General features: G+C 41.5%; 2 protein-coding genes across 2 annotated transcripts; one reads left to right on the plus strand and one right to left on the minus strand.

Annotated features, from left to right (window-relative positions):
- The first annotated feature begins 1426 nt into the window (after positions 1 to 1426).
- On the plus strand, positions 1427 to 3906 carry LOC126798535 (pentatricopeptide repeat-containing protein At5g50390, chloroplastic). Its single transcript, XM_050525537.1, has one exon. The coding sequence runs from the start codon at positions 1678 to 1680 to the stop codon at positions 3799 to 3801; it is 2124 nt and encodes a 707-aa protein (XP_050381494.1). The 5' UTR covers positions 1427 to 1677; the 3' UTR covers positions 3802 to 3906.
- A 975-nt stretch (positions 3907 to 4881) lies between these two features.
- LOC126797399 (F-box/FBD/LRR-repeat protein At5g44980-like) lies at positions 4882 to 15649 on the minus strand. Its single transcript, XM_050524034.1, is given in 8 exon segments — positions 4882 to 4988; positions 5058 to 5289; positions 5430 to 5477; positions 5480 to 5559; positions 5651 to 5746; positions 5837 to 6147; positions 10961 to 11283; positions 15107 to 15649. Coding segments are annotated over 8 exon segments (1740 nt in total).
- Between the last annotated feature and the right edge of the window lie 54 nt (positions 15650 to 15703).

Genomic DNA, 15703 nt, shown 5'->3' on the forward strand with positions numbered 1-15703 from the left:
TAAATGAGTACGTAGACCTTAAGATTATCATTTATAGACATGAGTTTAAGAAAACTCAAACATTCAAATAACAGTCGTGATGACGACGCATCCATAAGAAACGAGAGATGTATAGGTTCAAATAATCGAAACTATTCAAGTATGTAACCGAAATTAGAAAGAGTTGTGATGTATATGGTCACAAAATAATCGATGCATATCGGCGATTCTCATGATCGCACCCAAAACAGCGGTGCACTCAGGCGACCACACGAAATCGATTTCTTCCCTTTAATTAATAACGTGACTCCCCCAGGATCGTCACACAGAAAACATCGACCAAGAGGGGAAACCCATCCCACTATAATCTCATCGGCGTTATAAAAAAGGCCGGAATTAAGACAAGAAGAAGGCTAATAGCGCCCGATATAATATATCTATACGTTCAAAAGCGGGCATGTTTATGAAAAATTTACCTTTGAAGGTTTGTAGTATACGGGAGTAGCTTCTCTTGAGCGAAGTCCTTGCTTGTGAATTTCGCGTTTCTTGCGTGAATATGCGGGAGGAGCAATTTTGAATGTTTTGATGCGGTGACTTGTGGAGCAAAAAGATGTTTTTGCGGAGCGAATGTGGAGGAGACCCTGCGGGGCTGTGCTGCATGCAGGGGATGCAGAGGGGTCGCAGGGGCTGCGTGCGGGAGCTGAAGGGGCGGCGCGCGGGGCTGCGTACGTGCATGCAGGGGCTGCGAGCAGAGGCTGCATGGCAGCAGGGGGGTCGCAGGGGCTACGTGCGGAGCTGCAGATGCGGGGGCTGCAAGGGTGCGTGCAGGGGCAGCGTGCGGGGCTGCGGGGGTAGCAGCGGGAGGGTTGCAGCGACGGCGAGCAGGGGCTGTGCTGACGAGGAACGCCGACGGGAAGATACCGGAGGCCGGAGACGACGGCGGCTGGCGGTGGAGGAGAGAAAAAAGGGCTCTAAAAGTTCAGGGTTTTAGAGCAAAGTGCGTGATAACGTGATGCAAGATGAAATAATTGTATATTATTGAATGATATAGGGGCCTATATATAGGCATTACAAATTCACAATCCCGTATGATTCGGAGTCTTAATCTATTACGAAGATGATAATCCATTTCCTAACAGAAAACATATTAAGCTAAGACACACATAAGGGTAGATTAGTAATTCTCCTGGAATAAAATTCATATTTTAAGTGATTTTTTTGTACTCATTTTAAAATAATAAATATATATTTTGAATGATTAATTTTGCTCGGTGTAATCACCCGGCGTGTATATAATAATTTTTGCTACTCTCATAATATCTTTGTTCTTTTGGTAAGAAGTCAAAACACAGTTGGTTCGATACTTAGATTCGATCTGACCTAATACACAAAACTGCCAAAATTAGTAGGTACCGGCGCCTACCCAGATATATTTCACCAACAACTTCCTAGTTCCCAAACTGAAATCTTGAACTGACCCACGACCAACCTCGACTTCTTCTCCGGCGGAAATCCCAATGCTGATTCTCACCCATTACCCAACAACCTCTTCCAACCCCACACCTCCCTTCACACCATGACCATTATTATTCCCCTTCCATTCTCAACGACGTCGTTTCTCCCCTTCCTCGTAAACTCCGAATCAGACACAGACCAAAGTACCATCTTTCCCCAGTTCAATCGTTTGATCCGACAAACATGGAGATTCCTCTGTTAAGGTACCAAACCTTAGCCTTGGACCAGATCCGATGTAGCATTAGCTTCCCTCTGTCTTTCTCAGATTCCGACTTTCGAAAGCAGAGATCTTTGTTTTCTGGGTACTCTTTTTCCCTAAATAGACCAAAATGGAAGAACCCGTTTTCCAAAATTAGGTGTTGTTCATATTTAGAGCAACAGCTGAAGCCTAGACCGAGGCCCTTACCCCCCAAAATCGAAGTTGAGGAGATAAAGGCGGCGCCTTTGGCGCCAGAAGAGGCGCAGATTGCAATACCCAGTTCTGGGATTTGTAGTCAGATTGAGAAGTTGATTTTGTATAAGAGATATAGGGAAGCACTTGAAATGTTTGAGTTTTTGGAATCTAAAGGTGGGTATGAAGTGGGTGGTAGTACTTATGATGCTTTGGTGAGTGCTTGTATTAGCTTGAAGTCGATTAGAGGAGTGAAGAGGGTGTTTGGGTATATGATTAGTAATGGGTTTGAGTTGGATCAGTATATGAGGAACAGGGTTTTGCTTATGCATGTGAGATGTGGGATGATGATTGATGCGCGCCATCTGTTTGAGGAAATGCCTGAGAGGAATTCGGTGTCGTGGAACACGATAATCGGGGGTCTTGTGGATTGTGGGGAGTTTGTGGAGGCTTTCGGGTCGTTTTTGGATATGTGGGAGGAGTTTTCCGATGGGGAATCGAGGGTGTTTGCCACAATGATCAGGGCTGCGGCTGGTTTGGGGATCATTAATGCAGGGAGAGAGTTGCATTCGTGTTGTGTGAAGATGGGTGTTGCTACTGATATTTTCGTGTCTTGTGCGTTGATTGATATGTATAGCAAGTGTGGGAGTATTGAAGATGCTCACTGTGTTTTTGATGAAATGCCGAAGAAGACCACTGTGGGATGGAATACCATCATAGCAGGGTATGCGCTCCATGGTTACAGCGATGAGGCTCTGAGTATGTACTATGATATGCGTGATTCTGGTGTGCCAATGGATCATTTTACGTTTTCTATGATTATAAGAATTTGTGCAAGGTTGGCTTCGTTAGAACATGCTAAGCAAGCTCATGCAGGTCTGGTTCGTCTTGGGTTTGGGATGGATATAGTGGCAAACACGTCATTAGTGGACTTTTATAGCAAATGGGGAAGGATAGAAGACGCCCGTCATGTTTTTGACCAGATGCCTAACAAGAATGTCATTTCTTGGAATGCCTTGATTGCTGGATATGGTAATCATGGTCGGGGTGATGAGGCTGTTGAGATGTTTGAGAAGATGCTTGAGGAAAGAATGGTACCCAACCACGTTACATTTCTTGCTGTATTGTCTGCTTGCAGCCGTTCAGGTTTATCAGAACGTGGATGGGAATTTTTTGAATCAATGAGCAGGGACTACAAGATTAAACCCCGTGCTATGCATTATGCCTGTATGATTGAACTGCTTGGACAAGAGGGGAATCTAGATGAAGCCTTTGCCCTAATAAGAGCTGCTCCCTTTAAGCCTACAGCAAACATGTGGGCTGCGCTGCTAACAGCTTGTCGAATCAATGAAAATTTAGAGCTTGGCAAAATTGCAGCAGAAGAACTCTATGGAATGGGGCCTGAGAAGCTAAGTAATTATGTTGTACTCCTAAATATATACAACAATTGTGGAAAGTCGAAGGAAGCTGCTGCTGTTGTTCAGACTCTTAGAAGAAAGGGCTTGAGAATGCTTCCAGCATGCAGTTGGATTGAAATTAAGAAGCAAGTCCATATTTTTCACGCCGGAGATGAAAGGCATTCCCAAACAAGAGAGATTTACGAGAAAGTGGATGACTTGATGGTCAAGATTAGGATACACGGTTACATCCCTGACGAGAAGCATCTCCTTCCTGATGTGGATGAACATGAGCGCATCTCAGCTTACCACAGTGAGAAACTTGCTATAGCTTATGGATTGATCAGTACGTCGGATGGGACGCCACTGCAAATTGTTCAAGGCCATCGCATATGCGGAGATTGCCATTCTGCAATTAAGTTAATAGCTAAGGTGACTGAACGGGAAATTGTCCTGAGGGACGCCAGCAGATTCCACCACTTCAAGAATGGGAGTTGCTCTTGTGGGAATTACTGGTGATGGCTTAGTTACTTGTAGGCTTGTAGGGTTATACTATTTATTGTAAACATACCAATAAGGTAAATTAATAACAAGTCATTTTACTGGAAAGAATATGCTCAGCAATCTGTTTACCGTTAGATCTAGTTCAAGGATACCTCTTGTTCTTCCTAACAAAATTTTCCCCTCTTTTCCGCTAATGCTGTGATTTCCTTGAACAACAAAGCACTGCTAGACTAGTGTAGATACACGGCTCCACCCTTGGGGAGTTTGTGGACAGGGTTGGATGGCGCCATGATAGTGAAGTTAGAGTCGACTGTGTTATTGGATAAGTACTGTAGGAATTGAAGCTACCGTATGCTTGAAGTTACCCAGCACTTGAGGCTCAAGTTTGAATAGTACTAATCTTCAAGGGAGGAGGGGGAATTAAGGTCGCCCTATCCCTCAAGGAATGAGACTTGCCCAGCAGTTGAAAACACTAACTGAAAAACCAGCGACAGATCAGGTACCCCTAGATCATTTAAAAAAAATGATTAATTTCAGTTTACTATTCTGAATTTTAGGTTTTTTTTTATATCAAATATGCCATCTTTTTTAATATTTCAGTCACGTGTGTCCCTATAGTTTTAAAAAGCCTTCACAACTGGATAAATTTTAAATTCGAGCCTGCGAAAACGTTAAGATCTAAATATGGATGAGAATGGTAACCCATCGTTCAATTTATGACCATTTATGGAGCGCAAAAATATCTTATAAAAATCTATCTCATCATTCTGATAACATTTTTTTTGATAAGTTTGAAGGAAATTTTAAAATTTGTTCAAGTCTGATTGAATTTCAAAAGTACAAGGGCACACATGATTGAAAAAAAAAAGTGACACATGATAAAAAAAACCTAAAGTTCAAGGTAGTAAACTGAAATTAATAATAAAAAAAATGCACCCCTGGTTTGATGAAAAATACTCCAGAAACTAGAATAGGAAGATGAGATTGATTCACAAAAGGATGACATCCAGAATTAAAGAAAAGAAATGTCTCCAGAACCTCATTCAGAGAAGCTAGTGTGTTTTATATAAATACACAAGCTAAAAATCACAACCATTATAGTACAATGACTTGAGCAGGGGTCTTTATTTCTTTCAGCCTTTTTGGGACAACAGCCCTCCCTCTTCTTTGCCAATAGGAAAGTCCATAAATTTTCTCATCATCTGTGTTGTTGCATCTTTCTGCAGGTGGTTCCATATCCGCATTCTCATTCTTGAAGTTGTTATCAATGCTCCCATCCTCATAGTCTGCATCTTCATCTTGATCCTTGTCCTCGTTTCCCTTCTCATAATAACAACTATCCTGATGTATCCACCTTCCACCGCCAATGTAGTAATTTCCAACTGAATTGATCACCATTTCCTCAAGCTTGGTTGCAATTTTAAGAATGGAAATGGCGAAAAATCCTTCATTTCTCAAAAAAAAAAAATCATTCTTCTCTTCAACAAAGTCATCTGATTGTACCTACAAAATCAAAAAACTTTCAAAATTGAAATTTTCCGCACACACTTTGCATACAAAATAAATTAGCGGATCCAGGACTGAAAAAGAAATATGCACATAGATTCACAAATCAATCTCTTAGGAATCGAATATTAACAAACCATAATTACAAATTCCTCCAAGTTTGGTGCAGCCTTCAGAATACTTAGAACACTCCAATACTCCATAGGTCAAAGTTGTATGTTTCGAGAGTCAAATTCAAGTGCTTGAGGTTGCCAAATGTCGGAACGTCTAGGGAATATTTCGCTGCACACAAAAAATTGATTTAAACAGTAATATTTCATATAAAATCAATTGTATTGTGATTGAAATAAAGCATCACTCACCATATGATCAAACAATATCAGATGAAGAGTCTCGAGGCCAGGACACAATGCGAGTAGGACGGATGCATACGGTAGATCATACACATAACCACCTTGTGTAAAAAGGATTTTTTTTTGTTTTTTGTTTTTTTAGGACAAACTGCCCATAATTTATTGAAATCAAACTAACAAAGAAGAGAGACAAAAGAACCTGACCTCCTATGTGTGATAAACAATGGAGTTCTCACGCGCGCGAGATATGTTCATAATCTTTCCATCATATTCTAAGGAGGAAAGATTTACTGCATCAATCTCTATTCTGTCTAATTGTTTGCAATGAAGCACTTTCAGATCCTTGAGGTGGAGTGATGGATCTAATATAATCAGCTTTGAGTGCACTTCGCATCTCATCAACGTCAAGCCTTCAAGGAGCATACGAATCAAGAACAAATGTTCCAGAAACGCTGGATCGACCACAACATTGTTCAGCCGAAGAGTTTTTAAGTGAGCCAATCTGTTGAAATCAGTAGGCGGTTTTAAAACACATCTGTACAACGACAAATGCTAAGGCTGATGCATTATCCAACTCTGAAAGGATCCAGTGGGGAAACACAAAAAATTCTTCATAGATAATATACGAGCTTGCAAATAATTGAAGGTCAAGAACTTGAGCTCCATTTGCAATTGCAAGACGAATCCACTTATCAAGGATTTATGTAGATTCAACTGTTGGCGTGAATCACGGAGGAATTTAGAGAAGATAGTGGAGGAATTTAGGAGAGATAGTGGAGGAATTTAGTTGCTTTTTTGATTATATACAAGATATCATGTATAGATCGATTTATGTAGTAGTATAATTCAAGTTGTGTAAAACACTTTTCCTCTTGGTATCAGAGCACTGCTCTGTTATTTCCTGGGTTCTTTTTTTGTTGTTGCAGTTTGTTTTCCGGTGGGTGAACTAGAGGAAACTAAGCTTGCAGTCACCCTCCTTGGAGCTCAGTTCGGCGACGTCAGCAAGTCGGTTTCTTTCCTTGGAACTAAAACCGAAGGTCGCGGTTTCTCCTCGCGGGTTTTCCTCTTCCCCGCCGTGCTCCTCTTCGCGGGTCTCATCCGCACCATCATCCGTAACAACACCCTCGGCGCCGACCACTTGTACCGGCGTAGGTGACAAGTCCGGCCGCAACCTTGTCGGGCTCAAGCAGAACTCGATCCAGATCGACTGCTCCGATTATATCGCCGCCTCAAGCTCCTCGCACCGGTAACATTTCGCTCCACCCGAGCTCGCCTCTCGTTTCCGCCGCTGCCAACGTTCCACCGGCACTATCTCCATCCTTCGCTACCAACGTTCCACCGCCGCTTCTCCACCGAGCACCAGAGCCGCCGCGTCGAGCCCTACTCCTACCAGCACCGCCGCATCAAGCCGCTAATCCGCACTGCCGTTTTTCCGAATTCGGATCCGACACAAACGATCCAGCCCAGAATCGACCCGCCTGACCCGGCTCACTATCTCTGCCAGGCCCATATCTGCCCGGCCCACATCTGCCTGGCCCATACCGATTCGACCCGACCCGGACCCGACCCGGATCCAACCCGACCCGGATCTGATCGGATCCAACCCGACCCGGATCTGATTGGTATTCTTGATTGTCGGTGTACGTTCACCGACGGTGTCCATGCACCCAAGGCTGGTTTTTATCAGTTTTTTTGGTAATTCCGCTGTCTAATTCCTGATCCTTTCAAATTCATTTTCGATGGGTTCTGAAGACGCAACTAAAGTTTCGAAATTGGAAGTATCTGTCAAAATTGGTATGGCTTTAAATATCTCTAACTTTGTTGGTTTTGATACATGGATTATTGATTCGGGTGCGTATGATCATATGACTTACGACAAATCTTATTTTACCATATTGTCTCCTCTACCAGTATCTTATGTTACTAATGCTAATGGTGAGGCATTCCCCGTATTAAGACAAGGGTCCGTTCGTATTACTCCCACAATAGAGCTTCACAATGTGCTCTATGTACCTGCTTTATCTCATCATTTGATATATGTTCCCCAATTGAATGCTGACGCTAAGTGTTCTGTGACATTTTTTCCTATGTATGTGATATTTCAGGATCTTCTCACCGGAGAGTTAATTGGTCGGGGGTATTTGAGGGGTCGGTTGTTTCATCTGGATCAGACATATGCGGGGGAGAAACCAGGAGCACAGTCTCGGACCGCTTTAGTCTCCACTTCTGACAAGTTAAGTGAAATTTGGTTATAGCATCGTCGCTTAGGGCATCCATCTTTTACTGTTATGAAAAAATCGATGCCATCTTTATTCATTAGTGTGGATGAGTCACTTTTACATTGTGAAACATGTGTTTTGGACAAGAGTCATCGATCTACTTATTCCCATAGTACTTCTAATAAACATACTCTTCCTTTCGAATTAATTCATTCTGATGTTTGGGGACCTTCTAAAAAGACTACTGTGTCAGGGATGCGGTATTATGTGTCATTTATTGATGATTGCACCTGTCTTTCATGGATTGTTCTCCTCAAAACTAAAGATGAGGTTTTTCCCGCTTTTCAAGCCTTCTATACCACTGTCCAAACCCAATATAATGCCACCATTAGAATTCTTCGTTCTGATAATGGGGGGGGGGGAATATGTGAATCATGTCTTTCTGGAGTTTCTTAATAGGCACGACATTGTTCATCAAACAACGTGTCCTTATACACCCGAGCAGAATGGCGTTTCTGAAAGGAAAAATCGTCACTTACTTGAAATGGCTCGGTGTATTCTTTTTAGTGCCCATATGCCTAAATACCTTTGGGGTGATGCTGTCATCACTTCCGCCCACCTCATTAATCGTCTTCCCTCTCGTGTTCTTCAGGGAAAAGTTCCATATGAGGTGCTTGCTTCTCATGTCTCCTTACCCTCTTTTCATAATCTTCCTGCCTGTGTTTTCGGTTGTGTTGCGTTTGTCCATCTTCCAAAACACCAGAGATCTAAGTTGGATGCCCGGGCCGTTAAATGTGTGTTTGTTGGGTATGTTAGACATCAGAAAGGATATCGGTACTATCATCCGCCTACCGGAAAGTACTATGTCACTATGGATGTTACTTTCTTTGAAGACATGAGTTATTTTCCCTCTTCCGATACTACTCTTCAGGGGGAGAATTCATATTTTGAAGAGATGTATCTTGGAGAGGGGGAGACAAGAACGCCAGAAGATATGGTGACAGGATCAATTGAGATCACCAATGTGTCCACTATACAAGCACCACCGGGTGATTCCGGTATAGTCACTCTAGAGATTCAAGTGCCAGAAGATGACCACACAACTGCCCCTCATGTCTCTCGTACTACTGTTTCTACACTTGACCAATTAACTCCTGGTACAGAAGATAACTCCTCTGAGGTTAGTCATTCTATTGGGACTAATACTAGTGAGGCTAATATGAGACAATATGTCCTGCCAGATAGGTCTACTCGGGGTCAGCCAATAAAGAAATATGAACCTACCCTTCAGGCTAAAACTAAGTACCCTGTGGCAAATTTTATGTCTACCAAAAGATTGTCTAAGTCATGAATCATTTGTGAATCAAATATCTACTGTATCAGTACCTAACAAAATGCAGGATGCATTGAGAGACCCAAAATGGATGAAAGCAATGGAAGAAAAGATGAAAGCATTACAGAAGAACAATACTTGGGAGCTTGTATCTCCACCACATGGCAAGAAGACTGTGGGATGTCGTTGGGTGTTCACAGTGAAGCATAATCCAGATGGGTCAGTGAGCCGGTATAAATATGAGCCGGTATAAAGCACGCCTAGTAGCAAAAGGGTTCACCCAGACATATGACATAGACTATGATGAGACATTTGCGCCTGTTGCAAAAATAAACACTATTCGGGTATTACTCTCTCTTGCTGCTAACTTAAACTGGCCACTTAGACAGTTTGATGTTAAAAATGCATTCCTTCATGGAGATCTTGTAGAAGAAGTGTACATGGATCTTCCGCCGGGGTATGCGACCGCTTCTCCAAGTAACTTTGTGTGCAGATTGAGAAAATCTTTGTATGGTCTTAAACAGTCACCTCGTGCTTGGTTTGGAAGATTCTCACAATTCATGAGGAGAATTGGCTACAAACAGAGTAATTTAGACCACACATTATTTCTCAGACATCAACAAGGAAAAGTAACAGCTTTAATTATATATGTTGATGATATGGTAGTTACTGGGAACGATACTGTTGAGGTGGATATATTACAAAAACAGCTAGCCACAGAGTTTGAGATGAAAGACCTAGGTACACTCAAGTACTTCTTGGGTATTGAGGTAGCCCGGGGAAGTGATGGTATTTATCTGTGTCAGAGGAAGTACATCCTTGACCTACTAACAGAGACCGGTATGCTGGATTGCACTCCCATTGATACTCCTATCGAGCAGAACCATCGGTTAGCAGAGTACCCAGATCAAGTGCTCACCGACAAAACTCGTTATCAGAGACTAGTTGGACGCTTGATTTATTTGTCACATACCAGACCAGATGTTGCATATGCAGTAAGTGTAGTAAGTCAGTTCATGCATAATCCAAGTATGGATCACATGGATGTTGTTGTGAGGATTTTGAGATACTTGAAGTCAGCTCCAAGGAGAGGAGTAATGTTTTCAAATCACAACGATATTCTTGAGGTGTGTGGCTTCACAGATGCAGACTGGACTGAAAATATTACAGATCGAAGGTCCACATCAGGATACTTTACATTTGTTGGGGGTAATCTTGTTACATGGAAGAGTAAGAAACAAAAAGTGGTAGCTCGATCTAGTGCTGAAGCAGAATACAGAGATATGGCTCAGGGAGTGTGTGAATTATTATGGCTTAGAAATTTGCTACAAGATTTGGGTATTAAGCCTAAGAGTACTATGCAGCTGTACTGTGACAACAAGGCATCTATTGATATTTCCCAGAATCCTGTGCAACATGATCGTACAAAACACGTGGAAGTTGATCGTCACTTTATAAAAGAGAAACTAGACGCAAAAATCATCAGTTTTCCTTTTGTTCCTACAGAAGAGCAACTTGCAGATATGCTCACAAAAAGAGTGTCTAAAAAGGCCTTTTATGATTCACTTAACAAGTTGAGCATGGTTGATATGTATGCACCAATTTAAGGGGGAGTGTTGGCGTGAATCACGAAGGAATTTAGGGAAAATAGTGGAGGAATTTAGAGAAGATAGTGAAGGATTTTAGTTGCTTTTTTGATTATATATAGAATATCATGTATATATCAATTTATGTAGTAGTGTAATTCAAGTTGCGTAAAACACTTTTCCTCTTCAACATCAAAGTAAAAAACCACTATGAGAGAGTCTACCTTTTTACCAGAGAAGAGCTCCAAAAGACTATTTACACGACTTACAAAGCATTGTCTGACGAATATATCAGCCAAACAAGGGAGTGACTTCTTCTTTTCATACTTGTCAATCAGCCTAGTATACTTGTCTCCAAAAATGTTTGGAATGTCGAACTCAAGATTTGGCCTTGAAATTGTCTTCCAGAGGTGCCTCCACTGACGCGACACCACGCTTGTTTCAACAGCATGTTTTATTCTTAACTGAGAAATTATGTCTGACAAAATGCAATCCGGCAGCTCATATATTGATCAAATCCTTACTTCGGCAATCAACAGAAGCTATGTCACTGTGGTCCATGTGAGCTGGAAGTTACGAAACTAAATTCTGCACCTCTCTCCTTCCCTTGTGTACGTATTTCTCTATTTATCTGATTCTTGAAATCCCAGCAAACTTTTTTATGGAGGATGCCACCTGTACTGCAAGTCTTGAGGATTCCCAAAACTTTTAGAACAAGGCCCTCGCTTTCCTAATCCAAACAGATATAGGACTTTTTCAGACAAAAAACAAAAACCGACCAAAAAAGAGAGAGAAAATAACCTATAGGTACAATAGGTTTAGGAGTGAATGTGTTATTCTAGTTTCGTCCAACTGAGTATCTAGAATATTGACTTCCCTAGCACTGACGGGCAAAGTTGGCGAATTCGTATACCAAATTGCAATGAACACGAATTGAAGAACATATCCAAAAACAACCTATTATAAGGAAAAGTAAACCTAGGCATTATAGGCTGGAAACTTAATTATGTTTGTTTACGACCTTGCTTTGCCATACCACTCGAACTCCTCGGCTAGTCGTTAATGTGTTATACATCTATCAAATGAAAATTTAGCCTAGCCTATTTTTTGGGTGCTTCTAAATGTATCTGGCAAATATCATACTACACCCAGCAACACAAAATTTTTCCTTTGTTTTCCAATTATATACCCTTGTTTTATTACACCCAGTAACTACTGTAAATGAAGTCACGCACCCAACAAAACTGACATTAGTCATTCGATTACAAGAAACAAATTTTCAAGTTCATTCACCCGCATCCACTAGTTAGGAACATAAAAAATCCAGACCGGCTCTCAATATCCGTCATAATAAAAGTAGTTTAAAGACCTTGAATCGATTGAAAACAATGGAACTACGGAACACAAGGTGTCATAAATGAAAAAGAGCGAGAGGAAGAAGATAGTGTTTGGGTGCAATGTTGAGGCTTAATATTTGGTGGAGATCAAGGAAGACTACATGTCTATCTCATATTGATGCCTTCAAGTCTTACTGTGCTTTGAAGGAACCGAGCCCATCTGGTCATCTGGAGGGTAGGGTGAGATCACCCATCCTCTTATTCCTCTATATAAGAAACTCATCCTATGTTGATTTTGTTGTTCAAATAATTGAATTATAGTTGCTTTACATCCTCAAAAGTTCAAAGCTGTTGGGTACGTTGTGTTTTTTTCTGAAAGATTTGCTAAGTGTGTTTAAAAGGGTAAATTTGAAAAATTTTACTAAATATTCTAGGACTGGGTGTAGTAAGATTTTTACCGGGTACATTTAGCAACATCCATATTTAGTCATGGCTACGTCCTTAAATTCTTAGTTTCAAATAAAAAGGGAAACTAAAAGGGATTTGTACCAAATGGACGTTGGTTTGTATATGATTATAAGAGGAACTTGAATATACTATTATTCATGTAATAAAATGGATGTATTAACTTTGTGAAGTAGAAGAACAAGATACATAACGCAAGAATGTACACCCTTTTCATAAAACATAATGTTCAATCCATATCTAATAATGTGACCCAATCCGATGACGTATGTGCACTCTTGCTATGCATGCGTCTCTTCTTCACATCAACGGCATGGTGAACTTGCGAAGTGGGCAGGAAGCACGCATCTGCAGCCAGTTCTCAACACAGTGGGAGTGAAATTTGTGCTCACAAGGCATCTCCTTGGCTTCGCCACAAACTTCGAAGCTTTCCAAGCATATACTGCACTCTGTTCCTTCGTCAGTGACTACCACCCTCGGCAGGGCTTCTATGGATGCCCTTGATGCTCCCACCACCACGGCTGGCTTATCAAAGGCTACAAGATCCCTGAAAGCAAGTAGTTGTTGCCTTGAGTATGCACGTCTGTCGGTAACTGTTGCCAGTAAGGCCACCACGGGAGTTTCCGCTACGATTTGAGGAGTGTGTAATTGGGAAAGTCGTACTGGGACATATTTGCCTATTTATCTTCTTGGAGGTTGAGAACAATATATGTAGTAACTTGAATCCTTGCAAGTCCTAATTCGTGAAGGAAAAGGATTTATCGCTCTCCTATATCACTAAGGATTCCAAACAATCGTGGTTCTAAATTGATATTTTACATAATAAAGAATATATCTCAAAGTTATATTACCCTTGTAGGTATTCTAAACAATTTGAGAGAGCCTGAGCGAGTCTAACGACGAACGCAGGAGCCAAGGCAAATCCTAAAAGATGTCGCATCAGAAAAGGCTGAAATGAGATGGGGAGATCATCCGACAAGGGCCAGAAAAAGGGAAAGGGAAAATGGCTGAGAAAGAGAATGAGAAACCAAAGAAAGGGAAAGGTAAAAAGGCAGAAGGACCACCGTTGGCTAATTACATCAAAATTGGCGAGTTTGCTCTGGCTTGCAGGATGTGCCCTAATCCAGATTGGCACCCAACTTTTCAGTGCCCCAACCTGACTCCTGAGCTGAAGGAAATGCTAAAAGAATCAAGACTTAAGGGCGGAACATTTACGGCTTTCCACCCTGATGACCGATATTGTTATATCTGTTCATCGAAAGACCACTGGTCTTCAGCATGAAAGTATCAAATTGATTTGCCGAGGGGTGCAAAAGTTGGACCTCATGCTGAAATTGTTTGTATGTGCTGTGGTGAGGTTAGCCCGCACCCTGGTGAGCCGGGTGTCGACTGGAAGGCAAGAGCTCTTCTCAAGCCTTCTTGTATTTTAGGTAACCCCGAAGCTGTAAGGAGGATAGCCGATGGCACTGTCAAGCAGGCAATAAGTTCTTGAAAAGCCGCATATGCACCTTCTGGCGCTGCGACCTCCGCCTCTACATGTGATGAGATGAGTACTTGGTTTATTCGACCGGCCTTTTAGACGATACATGGAAGTCATACATGGTTAAAACTTTTGCAGATTGGCCTGCTAGATTAGAAATGTAACTTGGATCAAACTAGAGTGTTTTCTGTCATAATGAAACTGTAGGTGGTTGTATTATTCGGTTTTCTCTTATTAATTATTATCTTTAAAAAAAGTTATATTACCCTTGACTTTCTCATATATGACAATCTATCCCTTCCAAAGTGATTTTTTTTTTCATGACCATCTAAACTTATAATTCAACTCAAATGCCCGTCACTTGAAAGTGTAATTCACAACATATATAATAACTAAAATATACAGTTTTACACCATCGATAAATTATTCAAACTCACATCGATCCAAGTAAGTTATTAAGGGTGGAAACAATAATATACACTATGTACGAACGTATCATGCATGTGACTTGAGTTCAACGCCAAACTTAGACATAACAAACTTGTGGCCTCAAATTGAGGTTTTTGACCCAAACTCTAAAAATCATGGTGTGACAGCTAGACCAAATTTGGGAAATGGATGACCTAGACTCTATATATAAGGTACGCTGGATTAGGAATGGTTTCCTGATCGACTTATATTATGTTAGAAAAGTGATATGCATATGTACGTGAATTTCCCTATAATCCTATATGTTTGTGGGTGAAGGTAGCAGAGTATTTGCTACCCAACACGTACAACTTCGTCCTATAAATAAATCGATCAGCCGAATAGGAAAAATATGTCTAGGATTTCTTTTCTTTAAAGACCAATACTCCTCATTCAAAAAGAAAAAAAGAAGAAGGTTAAACCCCGTCGAAATTTGAAGAACCAAACTGAATTTCAAACCCGAAGTTGCCGGGACACCGCAAATAATATTTTGTCTAATCTTCTAGGTCTTTAAGCAAGTCTTCATGATCAACAACGACATCACCAGAAAAAGAACAACGACATCACCAATACCACTGCAGGCACAGTGAGGTTCAATGGCAGGAAGTAAGTGCTCTTGTCCAGCAGCCACTTTCCGATACTGCGGGGCAACTGAAACCAACGCTCACATGGCATCTTCCTGGCTTCCTCATCGACCTTCAAGCAGTTACCACGCTCCGCCCCTGCCGGAGGGACACCGGATAGCTTGCCGGGACTAAAATAAAGCTGGTCGACAGATTCTGATTGGGGTATGCGTGTACTGTAGGCTTGGGGTGTTGCTTGATAGTCAAGGAAACTGGATTTTTTGGAGTAGGAGGAGGAGGAGGAGGAGCCTGAGATCTCTGACTGGGTAGACATGAGCTCGTCGTAGGCTAGGGATGCTGCTCCAAATTCAAGGTTGGCTACTGCGCTTAGAAAATCTAGTATTTGATCGTTTTCTGTCCGCGGTTGATCCAAGAAATAGCCAGATGAGGACATTTGATCATCATAAGCTTGGCAACTAGACATGGTCTTGTTTGCTAGCTTCCTGCCACCCAAAATTAAAGGGGATGGTACGGTGCGACCTAGAAAGGCCATTTTATAGCCATATCTATAGAATGGTAAACCCTAAATTACCTAGATCTTATAATT

Source organism: Argentina anserina, chromosome 6, assembly GCF_933775445.1.
Source record: "Argentina anserina chromosome 6, drPotAnse1.1, whole genome shotgun sequence".
Taxonomy (NCBI): domain Eukaryota; kingdom Viridiplantae; phylum Streptophyta; class Magnoliopsida; order Rosales; family Rosaceae; genus Argentina; species Argentina anserina.

Bases quoted from the DNA above. Each gene is read 5' to 3' on its own strand.
- LOC126798535 (XM_050525537.1), top strand. From the start codon at position 1,678: ATGGAGATTCCTCTGTTAAGGTACCAAACCTTAGCCTTGGACCAGATC.